Source organism: Capsicum annuum, unplaced genomic scaffold (assembly GCF_002878395.1).
Source record: "Capsicum annuum cultivar UCD-10X-F1 unplaced genomic scaffold, UCD10Xv1.1 ctg83367, whole genome shotgun sequence".
In the NCBI taxonomy this organism is placed as follows: Eukaryota; Viridiplantae; Streptophyta; class Magnoliopsida; order Solanales; family Solanaceae; genus Capsicum; species Capsicum annuum.
In genome coordinates, this window is record NW_025894233.1 from 673826 (window position 1) to 687281 (window position 13456).

Here is a 13456-nt window from a genome sequence, read left to right on the forward strand (position 1 = left end):
TGCTGTTTGCAACTGATTTTGCAACCACCAGTTATAGATTTGGTTACTGTTTGCAACTGATTTTGCAATCAGTCGAAAATCAAAGTTGCAAAGATTTTGGGTGTGCTTTTTTTTTAATTTTCAATATGTTAGATGAGAAAAAGAAGAGACGGGAGAGGAAGAGTAAAAGGAGATAGAGATATGTAGATCGAAATTATGAAATTTGAGTGTTTCAATAACGGTCTCCATCTTTTTCGGCGAAGAAGGCGGTGGATGGTGGTGGAAGATGTAAAAAAAAAATTCCAAATCAACCCAAATATATATTCAAAACTAAGCACAAAAAAATTCAAAAAAGGAGAAAAAGTACAAAAAAAAATGAGAGAGATAATTAAGTTTTAAAAAAAAAAATGAGGAAGAAGATGGGGAGGTAATCAGATGGGGCCTCAATACCACTTGGGACCTTTTTATTCGTGATTTAGCAAAAAAATCGCCTCACACATGCCTATTTGAGTAAAAAACATGCGAAATATCACGTAGGAAAAAAAAGTCGGTGGATCAAATTTTGGGTGGTTAGGGGCTGATACGTACAAGCCTGAGTTGAGGTATTAAGTGAAATTTTGAGATAAGTTTAGGGCAATGAATGACGTAAGCCTTGAAATAATTGTCATTGAGAGTAACTTACAACTTTTTAAAGTGGATTAAATTGGATTAGAGGGAATTGAAATGCGTTTACATGAAATGAAGGTGCTTTGTGGAAAAAGTTCGAAATGACCACAAAATGGTTGGAGTAACGGCTTCTCCGATTGAATTGTTTTGAGCTACCGTGACCGCATATTAGCAAAAGCCTCAGCAGCTGCCTATAAAATCGAAAATCTCTCTTTTCCCCCTCCTCCCATTCCAATTCTCTTTCTTTATTATCATAAAAGTTATTATATATAGATCAATGGCATGGAGATATGTCTGCTCAATATTTCTGAGGGTGGAATCACGTTGTTCTTGCTTAGGGTATATTATCTCTTTATTTCTTCATTGAGGCATGCGTGGATTGCAACCTGTTTATTTGTTTATAATGATTTCTGTTTCTTGTGTTTTTTTTCCAAAATTAAAATCATTCAACTCTCAGTTACGTTTGTTTCGGTGTACAGATATTGCAAAAGCTAAATGGAGCTGCCTATAATCAAAGTGGTACGATTATGATAAGCAATTAATACTATAACCCTATTGTGTTATCCTACTTTTCCTTCTAAACGTTTTATAATTATGGATGGTTGCATTATTTTAAAAGTTTTTGGCTTCTTTTGTTTCTAGGTATCACCATACTTCTTGGAATATTAAATATTGGTTACTGACAGCACCATTACTTGTACATTATATGAAATTCTGGTAAGCAATGACATTCCGAAACAAGAAAGCAAAATGGAGAATTATATACGATGTGTAAATGTTATCTTAGGGTGATTGATTTTTTCCAAAGTTCCTGGATCTCACGTGCATTATACTAGAAAACTGAACTAACTGCAACTACTTTTCCCAAACTTTCTTCTTACTCCTTTTCGTTATATATGGATGATCATGTACAGCCAGATTTTTTTTTGTTTTGTTTCTAACAGAAATTGAAGTTCTTTTAATTTTCCCCTTTCAACAGATGTGAATTTCTCTGTGATGATTACTTAGTTTCTTGTACAAGTGCTTTTAAGTACACACCTTTACATATTTCGGCCTTGAAAATGGTGAAAATTTGGTCCTGTTTTGGTTGTTTATGTGCAGATATTCTCACATAGTGCTGTATACAAGTTCACTGTAGAAAGTTTAGAATGGAGTGGTACCTTCCACTCAGCTAATTATTGACTATATCCAAATAAAAAACTTCATTGTGTGCAAAGAAGATAATGTTTCGCTGCTGGGAAATTCTTTCTTATCTTGTTGTGGAGAATTTTATGAATCCAAGTCTGACTTTTTCTCCCCCTGCTTGCATCTTAGGTCTCCTCATACTGCTGGTGTCGTGAAAGATAATGTTCTTAAAATTTCACGGAATTCGGACTCTGTAGGAAAGTAGACGCTGAGATTTTGAAGCAAAGCAAAGGTAAATCTTTTACCTAACTACTTGAAACTCAGTACTGCAACTGTTCTTTATTGTAATAGCATCTGATAGGAAAAATGGAGATAATCCCCAAGTACATTCTTCTGTGGCATGATTATTTTCCAAACTTTCTGGATTACACATGTATAATAATTTTGGAACACTGAAACAATTTTGTTTTCCCATATTGTATCCACTAGTAAAATGGTTAATAGGGGTACGAATCGGGCATTGACCAATGACCACCAATCACAATTCAGTAGTGTACATTCCTAAGTCATCTGATGTTATAGGCATCAAAGAGTTGAATTTGTGCTTATGGGAATGCAGAATGGGGAGAGCAAAAATGAAACTGCATAAGTTGGATGGTAGCAACCGCATAGGAGTATACTCAAGGCGAAAGAAGGGACTCTTGAAGAAAGCTAATGAGCTGTCAGTGTTGTGTGACATTGACATCTTTCTTGCGATGTTTTCACCAAGCGGAAAGCCTAGTCTATACAAGTCAGACAGCAGGTACTTTTTCTCCCATCACGATAACTCAACTATTAAACGTTAAAATTTCCAGCCCTTGATGTTATGGGTCTTAGGAGAGAAAAACAATGAGTGATTGATTTTGTTTCACGAATGCGATTGTTGCTTTTTGATGTCAAGAACTCAAGATACTTCTTTCAAGTAAAGAATATTTTTTTGGAAGCTGTTAACATTATTCCAACTCGACAATTTATGAGATATAAACTACTGGCATCCTCCTGAATGGAAATACACCAATATTAATAATATGTTTAATTTAAATCTAACAAACTCTAGAGAACAGTTTTTACGAAAGCCTTTCTACTGATAAATCTTAAATCCATTGTATTGTTCTTCCTCCAGTACCTTCGAAGACATGATAACCAAGATTGCCGAAGTAAATCCAGAAGAAAGGGCAAAAAGGTACCACAGCACATCCATTTGAGTAATTATGCTTCTGAAATGATTGAATGTGTGAAGAATTAATCTTAGAATTATTCTTTTACCGATTAACAGGAAGATGGAGTGTCTTGAAGTAAGTGCAGCCTTCCTTATTATAGGAATGTCGTGTTTCCACTCATTTCTTCATTCAAAATTTAAGGTACTTTGTTTAATGAATGACCTTCTCTGGATTGAACACTTAGACAATAAAGAAAGCTTGCAAGAAGTCTGATCACGATGTAAATATAGGAGAACAGCTTTTTCCTGGGTATATTTCATTTTACTGTCAAATAATTTGGTTTAACTGTCATTTTAGCAAGCAAGAGCTGTCAGGTTGACATTTTTCACTTCAATACTGAAAATTTTTGCTTATTCTTTTTCAGGGATTTGACAACGGAGGTACTAATTTTATTTATCACAAGCATATCACTATGACCACCAAATTTGTCAGCACGGACGGCAATGCAAGTCATGTTTACTCTATTTTTTTGTGTTTGATATAGGACATAAATTTTCTCTCACATTCATTAAGAATTCGACTTTCAGACATTGAGGGTAGACTGAGGTAACTTATTTGTTCTTTTTCATTGATCATACTCATAATTGGATATTTTCCCCTACAAAACCAAAGCATAATTATTGATTAGGCCTTCTATGCTTTGTTTCGTTATATATTTTGTGATTATTATTAGTAGAAATAGTTTTGTTCATTTTTCGATAGTGTCTGTACTTTTTCTGGAATTGTTACACAGAGCAAATATTTTAGATGATAGATAGAGTCCTCAGAAGTGTATAATGCTAGCAGAATACATTTGGTTGAACAGAGACTTAAAGTTTCACAGTCCTACCAAAATGCTTGTGGTTTTTCCACTCTTGCTTGGTTCAAAGCTTCGAGTAAAAGAAAGTTGATTGATTGTTAACAGAAATAAGATTAAAATGCAACTCTGCCAGTACTAGTATGGTGCAACATTTTAGTTAATACGACTCCCAAGAGAATGAATAACATGCAAAGTTTTCCTTGAAGAACGTGAACAAAAACAGGGAGCAGATGTTGACCAGTAGAGTTAGATTGATTCACACGTAAATGACATGCTCAGGATTGTGAATAAACAGTGGGGAAGAGTGTTAAGGCAAAGCCTAGTTTAATCTTACTATAGTTTGACACAGTTTGAAAAGGCATTTTGTTGGGATATCTTAAATTACACGCGGCTTTGTCTTGTCCTCTTATGTAGGCATCCATTCTTGCTTTGCTATTTTCTATTTATGATTCCTGTTTAAGAGTTTATATGATATCAAGCTGCGACTCCATTTTCTGAGTTTATGTGGACTCAGGAGGCCAGGACTGATCTCTTTTGCAGTTCTGTCTTGTCCACACTTAGTGAAAAAAACAAGAAACTGAGCTGACAGAGTTGGTTCAAAGAGCTTACTCTTACTACTTCACATGATAGCAAATGAATTTTATCGTGCTAGTCTCAAAATTGTTGTATGTATCAAAAAGACTTGACTTATTTCACTTAAGAGATGAGCCTTTCTCTAAACCAGCTTCACATTTTGAGGAAAAATTACTCGATTTTTAATTCCAAATTCCATTATCAACTGCACTGACAATCATTTTTCCATCATAAGTTTGATTGTGTATTGTGGTCACGTCTTACAAATAAAGGGAGACCATATCTATCACATATTTTCGATAAGCATTTAAATGAAAGTCAAAGAATTTTGTTACCCTTGTGACCTCAAAAATCCTCCATGAGTTAGGGGATAAGGTTTGCGTACATTCTAGCTTCCCCAGATCTCATCTATGGAATTTATTACAATGGGTATATTGTTGTTGTTGTGACCTCAGTGATGTAAGATGTATAGTCTAGTTGTCACGACCCAATTTGTCAGGACCCACCAGTAGGCAAGCCAAACCCATAGTCTGGAATGGATAGTAACAAACTACTCAAATAGATTAAGGAAAGAATGCGGAATATCTGAAATACAAGATCAATTACACAATATAATCCCAAGACCTGGTGGAATCAGTATAAGAGCTGCTAATATAACAAGAGTACAAAGTGAAATACCAAGGGAATTACACTGATACAACTTATCTCCAAATGCAACACAGAGACTAGGCTAGTACATAAGAGGGAGGAAAGTAATACTCCGAACGTTAGGAGCTCACTCTAAGTCTCCGAACCATGGCTGCTCCGCACGACGCACACATCAACTACGATAACCCGTAATATGATGTATAGGCTGCAGAAGTGTAGTATGAGTACCAAGCACGTGGTACTCAATAGGCAACTGCCGACTGAGCTCCAAAGATAATGCAAATATATATAACATATAAACAGAACGGAAACTACACTCAAATGTCCAGCAACCACATAAGAAAGACAATGAGGTAATAAGGATAAACTATCTTATTTCTGTCCAAGAGACTACAATTCCAACCGTACTTAGGAATCTCAACACTATACCATATATCACTGGCAAATATGCAAGTAAGAGTGGAAAGAAGATACATATAAGTATACAAAGCCAAGGAATGAGTATATAATCCGAGTAAATGAAGGAAAGAAGGGATATACGGTAATACCATTAGCTACATATAGCTAAGTATGCATATATATACATATACATATATATTTATATATATACAGATATATATAAGTATATAACTAATGTCTACTTGAAGTACAGTTTAAATCATCAGACTAGCTATTTAAGACCTCATAATCATAGCAGGAGCTAGTGCTAGAATACTCAGGGTTCTAATCTATATATTAAGTCAGTAATATAATCGTAAGATAAAAGAGGTCAAAATCATACCTCAAGTCTCGATACGAATCAATGACCAATTTGTCATAAACTAGACATAACAATGATCATAACAATGATAATAACAATGTCAATAACAATACGAGTAACCGGCTAGTCCGGACAACCAAATACCTAGCCGAACATATCACGTGCCCCCACCGTCTCAGCCTCAAAAGGTTCAATCAACTACAACACACTACAAGGCATAATCATCACCTATACCTATGCAAGGGCTGATAGATATAGGCGCATACTGGTGATAGGGAATGCACATGCAAGGTTGAATACAACTGAATCTACAATACCATAATCGGTGAGTATAATCAACATCATGATATCAACTTAACCATCATCATCATAACCATCATCATCATAGTCATCCTCCGGCCTTGCCGAGTATATATATATATATATATATATATATATATATATATAAATGCTATACATTAGGCTTGTTGGACTCGAAGTAGATATACACATAGGCACATCAATATAATCATCCTCCGGCCTTGGCAGATATCAATGCATCATTACAACCATCCTTTATCCGTGTCGGGTATCTATGCATCATCATAATATCCTCCGGCCTTGCCGAGTATATCACATCATCATAATATCCTCTGGCCTTCTAAGAGAAAATAACATCTCTAAAGGTCAAACATCACTTCTAGCAGAAAATAACATTGCTAAAGACCCAACGTCACTTCTAAGAGGAATATCATCTCTATAGGCACAATATCATATCTAAGAGGAAGTAACATCAATAAAGGCCTAATATCATATCTTAGAGGAAGCAATATCTCTAAAGGCCCAATATCATATCTGAGAGAAAGTAACATCTCTAAAGGCCCAATATCATATATGAGAGGAAGCAACATCTCTAAAGGCCCAATATCATATCTAAGAGGAAATAACATCTCTAAAGGCCCAACATCAATTCTAAGAGGAAATAACATCTCTAAAGGTCCAATATCACTTCTAAGAGGAAATAACATCTCTATTGGCCTAATATCATTTCTAATAGGAATATCATCTCTATAGGCCCAATATTACATATAAGAGGAAATAACATCTCTAAAGGCCCAATATCACATCTAAGAGGAAATAACATATCTAAAGGCCCAACATCAAATCTAAGAGGAATATCATAGCCATAAGCCATTAATCATTATCCAGGGAAAAATACATCATGACTTACCAAATCACAAAGTAAGTTTATACTCACGGCTTACCAGTCTCAACTATGACTAATATCCGCCAATAAGTCCACATGGGCTAACACAAGTCTTAGTAGCCTAAGGTGAGCCGGAAGAACCCACTTTTAATCCTCAATTTCCACATTTAGGCAATTCATACCCCAACTAGTCTAAGGTATCTAGTTCAACTTGTAGATGTCAAGTAAGCCATAACCAATCCTAAGATAGGAATTTCGTCTAGAAACAAGGGCATTTAAGTCGACTCCACCTAAATTACGGTTTCAAGATCACCACAATAGCCCAAACTAGGCTAAATATACTAACCATACATCCAATGCTAAAACCACATCCCAAACCTAGCATTATATCATATCTATTCTACAAATTAGTTCAACCTAGGAAGAAGGCAATAGGATTCAAAAAGGGTATTAAGCATTTCAACTTATGGGTCAAAACCCTCATCTAATCCCCAAACGTTAATATTCAATACAAAGTCATTCTACCCATCATATAACTTAACATTCACATTCACACACAATATATAACATGCATCATCTTACGAAGAAGAGTAGACAGAAGCCTACCTCAAAGCCGAACCACAAATCCTTACATCATTCACCAAATGTCCATCTTCACTACACAATCCCAAAATTCCATCATACTATCAAAATTGTAATCTACTCATCAATACGAGAATAATGACACCCATATTGCACCATTGTGCTTCGGATTCAAGAACGACACCAAAAACCCCATGTGGGCCTCACTTACGAAAATCACGTTTCTGAGGTTAATCCAACACACATGATCAAGGAATCATAAACCTCATGAAATGGGTGAAAACCAAGCTAATTTGGGGCTAAAATAAGCCCTCAAGCTATTTGGGGTTTTGAGTCAAGAGCCAAGAAATTCGTCAAGAAAGGGATGAAATCTTATGTTAAACCCAAAGATATTCGCGATAATAGATGTTAATTAAGCTCCCAAGTCACCCACAAGAATCAATTTTGAGTTAGCACACTATCTTTAGGGTTCTTGGGTCTCAAGAGTGGGTGGAAATGAGCCAAAATGCGGTATCCAGGTATTACTATCACATACCTAAGGGCTGCAATCACACACAGGATCAAGGAAAAGGTATTTCAATCGCAATACCTCTTGGTGCGATCGCACTATCCTCTCCGGCATCAGATATCAGCTGAAACTTGAAAAATTTCCAGGTTTCCGTTAAGGCCACGAGATTCATTTGGACTTTGATTTATGCAAATGAACTATGTAATCCCACTAAATTCGACGTTTCGAATGCAATGGCAAAGTCAGATTTTTTATCTGAGGTTGTTTCGACCAAATATGGGTCCCACACCCCAAAGTTTCAATTTTTCAACTTTTCAACCAATGGTCGAAATGAGATCGGGTGCATCGGGACCCGAACCATAGGTCTATCTAGCCTAAAATCAATATTTTGGAGCTGCTGGCATTGTCGGAATTTGCATCTGAGATTGTCTTACTGAGGTTTTCGCCCAGTGGCCATTTGGAACCAGCTAAGACTTCAAAATAAGGAATTGATTCTTAAAACCAAACGAACTGTCCAGTAACCGAACGGTCAGTCCCAGCAAGTCATAAATGACTTGGGGTAGCTATGGGAAAGCTCTAACGGCGAAAATAAGCAGAAATATGAAAAATGACTTGGAGGGTGATTACACTAGTATATGTGGTCACAACAGATACTGTTTTGGGAAGGCAACAAATTGTGGCAAAGTTGCTAACCAATTTTCGGCTTTTCTTCAAATGTATATAGGATGAGTCTATAATCTTACCCAAAATGTCCACCAGCTAAGTTTAAAGTGGAGGGCTCTGTTGGGAAGTGCTTCCCAAATCCTTAGTAACTTTGTTTATTTTTCAATCTTTGCTTGATGTGTAGCTGAAGAAATGTTTAGAACTTACAGTTTTAGATGAGATGGTTACATACTTCAACATGGTATCAAAGGAAGCAAATATTCTGGGTTCAAGGTTCAACTGTCACTACTACCCTTTTTTAAAAAAGAATATCACGTGCTTTTGGCCCATGGAAATGAATCAAGCCAGCACACGTGAGGGTCGTGTTGAAGACATAATTAAGTAAAAAAAAGTGTGTTCTATTTAACAGTTTGTCACACATTTCAACATATACATTCTCGTCTTCCTCTTCCAGAAAAGATGTATTCTCATTCGGGAATATCCCTTGTTACTAGATCATTTTTTTAATTACTTTTGATCAACAATAAGCTGATCCAAATTTCCTTTTCCCGCTTCTAGGTTAATATGCAGCATTTATCTGCTATTGTATCTTCAGAGATGGTCCAAAGAACCATAGTATATATTACAATTTTTTGTTGTTATGATTTGGAATATATACAGGCTTTGGAAGAATCTTGACAAGATTGACAACATTCAACAACTTAGAAAATTGGAGGATTCAATTTCAAAATCTCTTAATGAAATCACAAAACATAAGGTATACTTCAGTCTTGTTTCATCCAACAGCCCATGGCTCTTTTTTTAAATTCATTTACACACTTATGTGTAGCCAATCATCATATGGCTATGACTGATCAAATTTCCTCGTTATTATTGATTAATCGGAGAAGAGTTCAAGGGCCAGGTTACTCTACTGTTGGATATCTATTTGTCTTAACCTTTTTTAGTTTAAATTCACTGTCTTTTTAAACATAACTATAAAATTCTGCGGCTTGTATGATACCCTTCCATTTCTTATAGTGATATTTCTATGAAATAGGATCATGGGTGTTATGTTGATGCTCTGGCAGTAGACCGTAAGCTGATTTCCTTATAGAAATGATATGACTACAAATAAACAATTAGAACAGCTGCTAATAAAGAACTGTGCTTAGCTGTAACGTTTCCAACATATCCATTATTTGTATTTTTTTTTGTTTGATAGAAATTCTTAAATAACTTCAATTAGTGGCCATGTATAATGTGCAATGACAAGTAGAGAGTTTATATGTTTCATTTTATTGTAATTTACTAGGTTGTAATAACCACTCTTTGCATTGCAGTATGGGATGGGTTCATTATTCTTTTGTGCTGGAGAAGATATTCAGCCTTCTTCAGTCCAGCATAGCATGGATTTACCTTTGAACTTTGATTCTAGGAAAGAGCCCAATCTGTGCTCATCAATCCATGGTTGTGATAGTGAAAATATGGACGCATACAAGGATCCGAGTTCATTTGATTCATCTTTACTTAATGATACTGGGCAAGACTTCCAGGCTTCTTCACTTATGCAGAACGGGATGAACGCCTGGCAAGATCTCTATCAATGTTCATCAATCCACGGTGGTAATAATGAAAATGTGGATGTGTACGAAGACTTAAACTCATTCCCTATAGGGTGAGGAGTTACCTTTATGTCAAGCCTCAAAACTTCCAATTATCACTCAATATGTCTATAATTTCTAATTGGCATTGATATTCTTATTTATATGTCTAATTATAACACTTGTTTCATCTTCTTCCTCGACCCCGTGTCATGATCATATTTTGGTTTTATCTACAAAAGTAGTTATTGGCCTCTGACATGTTATTTGAATTGGGGTCTCTAGGTATTTGGAGGAACCAACCTTTTCTTTTGAGAGCTACACAAATCTTGTTTGCAACAAAGAAATTGAAGTGTCTAAGCCAGCATCCGAAAAATTTGTACCTGATGAAATGTTTCTGGATTGTGGATTAAATCAGGAAGACATTGAAACAGAGTTTGGATTTACTTTTGATGTGCCACAAGTAGAACTAATGGATGACCTGGGAAATATTTTTGACTGTAGCACTAACAACGGGTCCAGACTTCCTCAATCTGATTTTGCTAACATCCATGATAGTTCAAAATCAACATCAGGAACTTCTGACAATATGATGTTAGCCGACTCTCTAAACTTTCTGGTAAGTTGTCATCTTTCTTCTTTTGGCGTTGCCAGATACTTCGTCTCCCCAATACTTTTACAACTCCTTTCAATTTCCATTGCTCTCCATTTGAAAAAAAATATGATTGTTTTATATCATTGGCAAAAGATCCATCCATGTGAAACTAGTTTCTAAATTGAAGCTATATGAGAACCATTTGAATCCTCACGATTTGTCATCAATGCATGTGTAGTTTTCTGGATGTAACTAATGTTAGTCTGAAGATTATTATTGAACCTCCAAAACAATAGTTATATCAATCCGTACAATTCAGATTTTATATCATACAACTGATCTGTATATCTTCAAGGGATAAACTTTTCCCAAAACCGACTTCACATTTTGAGTGAAGGCTTCTTCTTTCGAGGCTAAATCCATTGTCCAACAGCCATGATGTTCATTTCTGCATCTTAAGTTCAGAAAAGATTGTGATTTTATCTTATCAACACATGCAGATCATTTCTAAAACATTTAATGGCTATAAATTCCAAGGGTATCCAGAACTATGACACATGTGACATCAGAGATGAAGCTACCTAATCTAGTGTATGTGGTCATAGGAGTTTGAAGTGACCTTTGAGGAAAGCCTATGATCTGCAGCTGAAGAAAATCTTTTAACATCATACACTTCTCTGTCCTCAAAGAAAAGTTTTTTGTTTTTCCATTAATATCCCATTTTACCAGATTTGATTTGATAATTTAGTAAGATTAGTTGACCAGACAAGCATAGCAATGAAAAATGTAGCATAAATTGATCAACAGTAACCTGACTCAAAATCTCTCTCCACTAACTTTATATTTCTTGTTTACCCTTAAGTCTTACTTCACGAAAAATATATGGTTTGCTTACTCTAGAAAAAGTAAGCAAGCTTTTCTTTAGCATTGAGTTATTTCTCTCGTGATCTGGCGAACTGTAGATTTCAGAAGAATCCTCACAAAATTAACATCATGTAACTTAGAATATGATGACTTACTAACAACTCTCTTAACGAAATTGAAAAACATAAAGTGTACTAGGATAATGCTTCTCCGAACAGTCCATTCTGTTGAATTAATGCACTAATATATATATTTTTACGATGACCTGCAAACAAGTCCATTTGGTTGATGAAGAGCAAAAGAGTTTCTAAATGATTACATCATCGTTGGATAAGTATTTAGTTTGCTCCTCTTAAAGTTACCACAGGTTTGAAACAAAATTATAAAGGCGCCTCTGTTATGATGGCATGCTTACATTTTCAGAGTGATATGAGTTTGTAAGAGGAACGGGGATGGTGCTAGTAGATAAAATATTTAAATGGCCCTTAGATTTCAAATGTCCATTGTTATCTTTTGATGTACTGATGAATGCCATTTTGATAGATTTAATCAACAGGAAAATTGTAGGACTCCGATATACTGACTATTTTACAAATTAACGAGCACTCTTTTCGTTTCAGTATGGGATGAATTCATTAAGTTCAGATGCTGGAGAAGAGTTTTCAACTTATTCTTCGACCAAGCATGGGATAAATTCACTTTCAACCCCACTCAATGTAGGCTTATCAGTCCATGATGGTGATAGTGAAAATATGGATGGATACGGCGGCCTAAACGTATTTCATTCATCTTCAAAATTTGATGGTGAGCAAGAATTTCAGTCTTCATTATCTATCCAGTATGGGATGAATTCACCTGTACGTTTTGATGCTGGGAAAGAGAGGCATCAATCATCATCAGTCCAAGGTGGTGATAGTGAAAGTAGTAATGGATATGAGGACCTAAATTCGTTTGTACAAGGGTAAGAATTTTATATGAAGCTTCAACCTGTCAATCCTCATAGTCCTCGTTAACTTGGTAAAGTTATGTTATAGATATCATGTAAACTAACTGTAACAAGATAGATTGATAATTTCTGGTGCTGATACTAATGCAGCGTTGATGTCTTTTATTTCCTTATCACTATGTTTAGACAAATGTAGGACAAGATATTATTTTTCTTTTCCCATCCATTTGTCCCCCACTCATCATCATCATCATCATTACCACCACCATCTTTACCTTTATCTATAGAGATAATTATTACCCTCTAATGTCATTGATTTGGATTTCAGGTTTTTAGAGGATCCCTCTTTATCTTTCGAGAGCTATGCAGATCTTACTTGCAACCATGAAATTGAAAAATTTAAGCCTGGATGTGAAAATTATTCAGCCGATAAAATGTTTCTTGATTGTCCAATAAATCAGGAAGATCTTGAAATAGCATTTAGATCTACTCTTGATTTGCCACTGGTAGAGAAAATGGATGTCCAGGAAAGCACTTTTGACTGCCTCAACAAAGGTTTTGAACTTCCACAACTATCATCCATCATAGTGTAGAATCGAACTTGTGAAAATATGACTATCTCAGCTTTCCTGTAAGTTTCACCTGTTTTAGTATTTTATTCCACTTGGAAACTCCTCTCTAATATTGTACACCTCCTTCCTATTTCCTTACTCACATGTT

The 13456-nt window shown here is 35.5% G+C and overlaps 1 protein-coding gene across 1 annotated transcript; it reads left to right on the top strand.

Moving 5' to 3' along the window:
* Nucleotides 1-687: 687 nt before the first annotated feature.
* On the top strand, nucleotides 688-13431 carry LOC107856681. The gene is made up of 15 exons (XM_047406086.1): nucleotides 688-984; nucleotides 1125-1164; nucleotides 1288-1362; nucleotides 1960-2062; nucleotides 2390-2572; nucleotides 2933-2992; nucleotides 3086-3104; nucleotides 3214-3278; nucleotides 3394-3409; nucleotides 3514-3575; nucleotides 9409-9505; nucleotides 10071-10405; nucleotides 10617-10950; nucleotides 12411-12751; nucleotides 13065-13431. The coding sequence occupies exons 5-15, from the start codon at nucleotides 2391-2393 to the stop codon at nucleotides 13327-13329; spliced, it is 1776 nt and encodes a 591-aa protein (XP_047262042.1). The 5' UTR covers nucleotides 688-984; nucleotides 1125-1164; nucleotides 1288-1362; nucleotides 1960-2062; nucleotide 2390; the 3' UTR covers nucleotides 13330-13431.
* The last annotated feature ends 25 nt before the right edge of the window (nucleotides 13432-13456 follow it).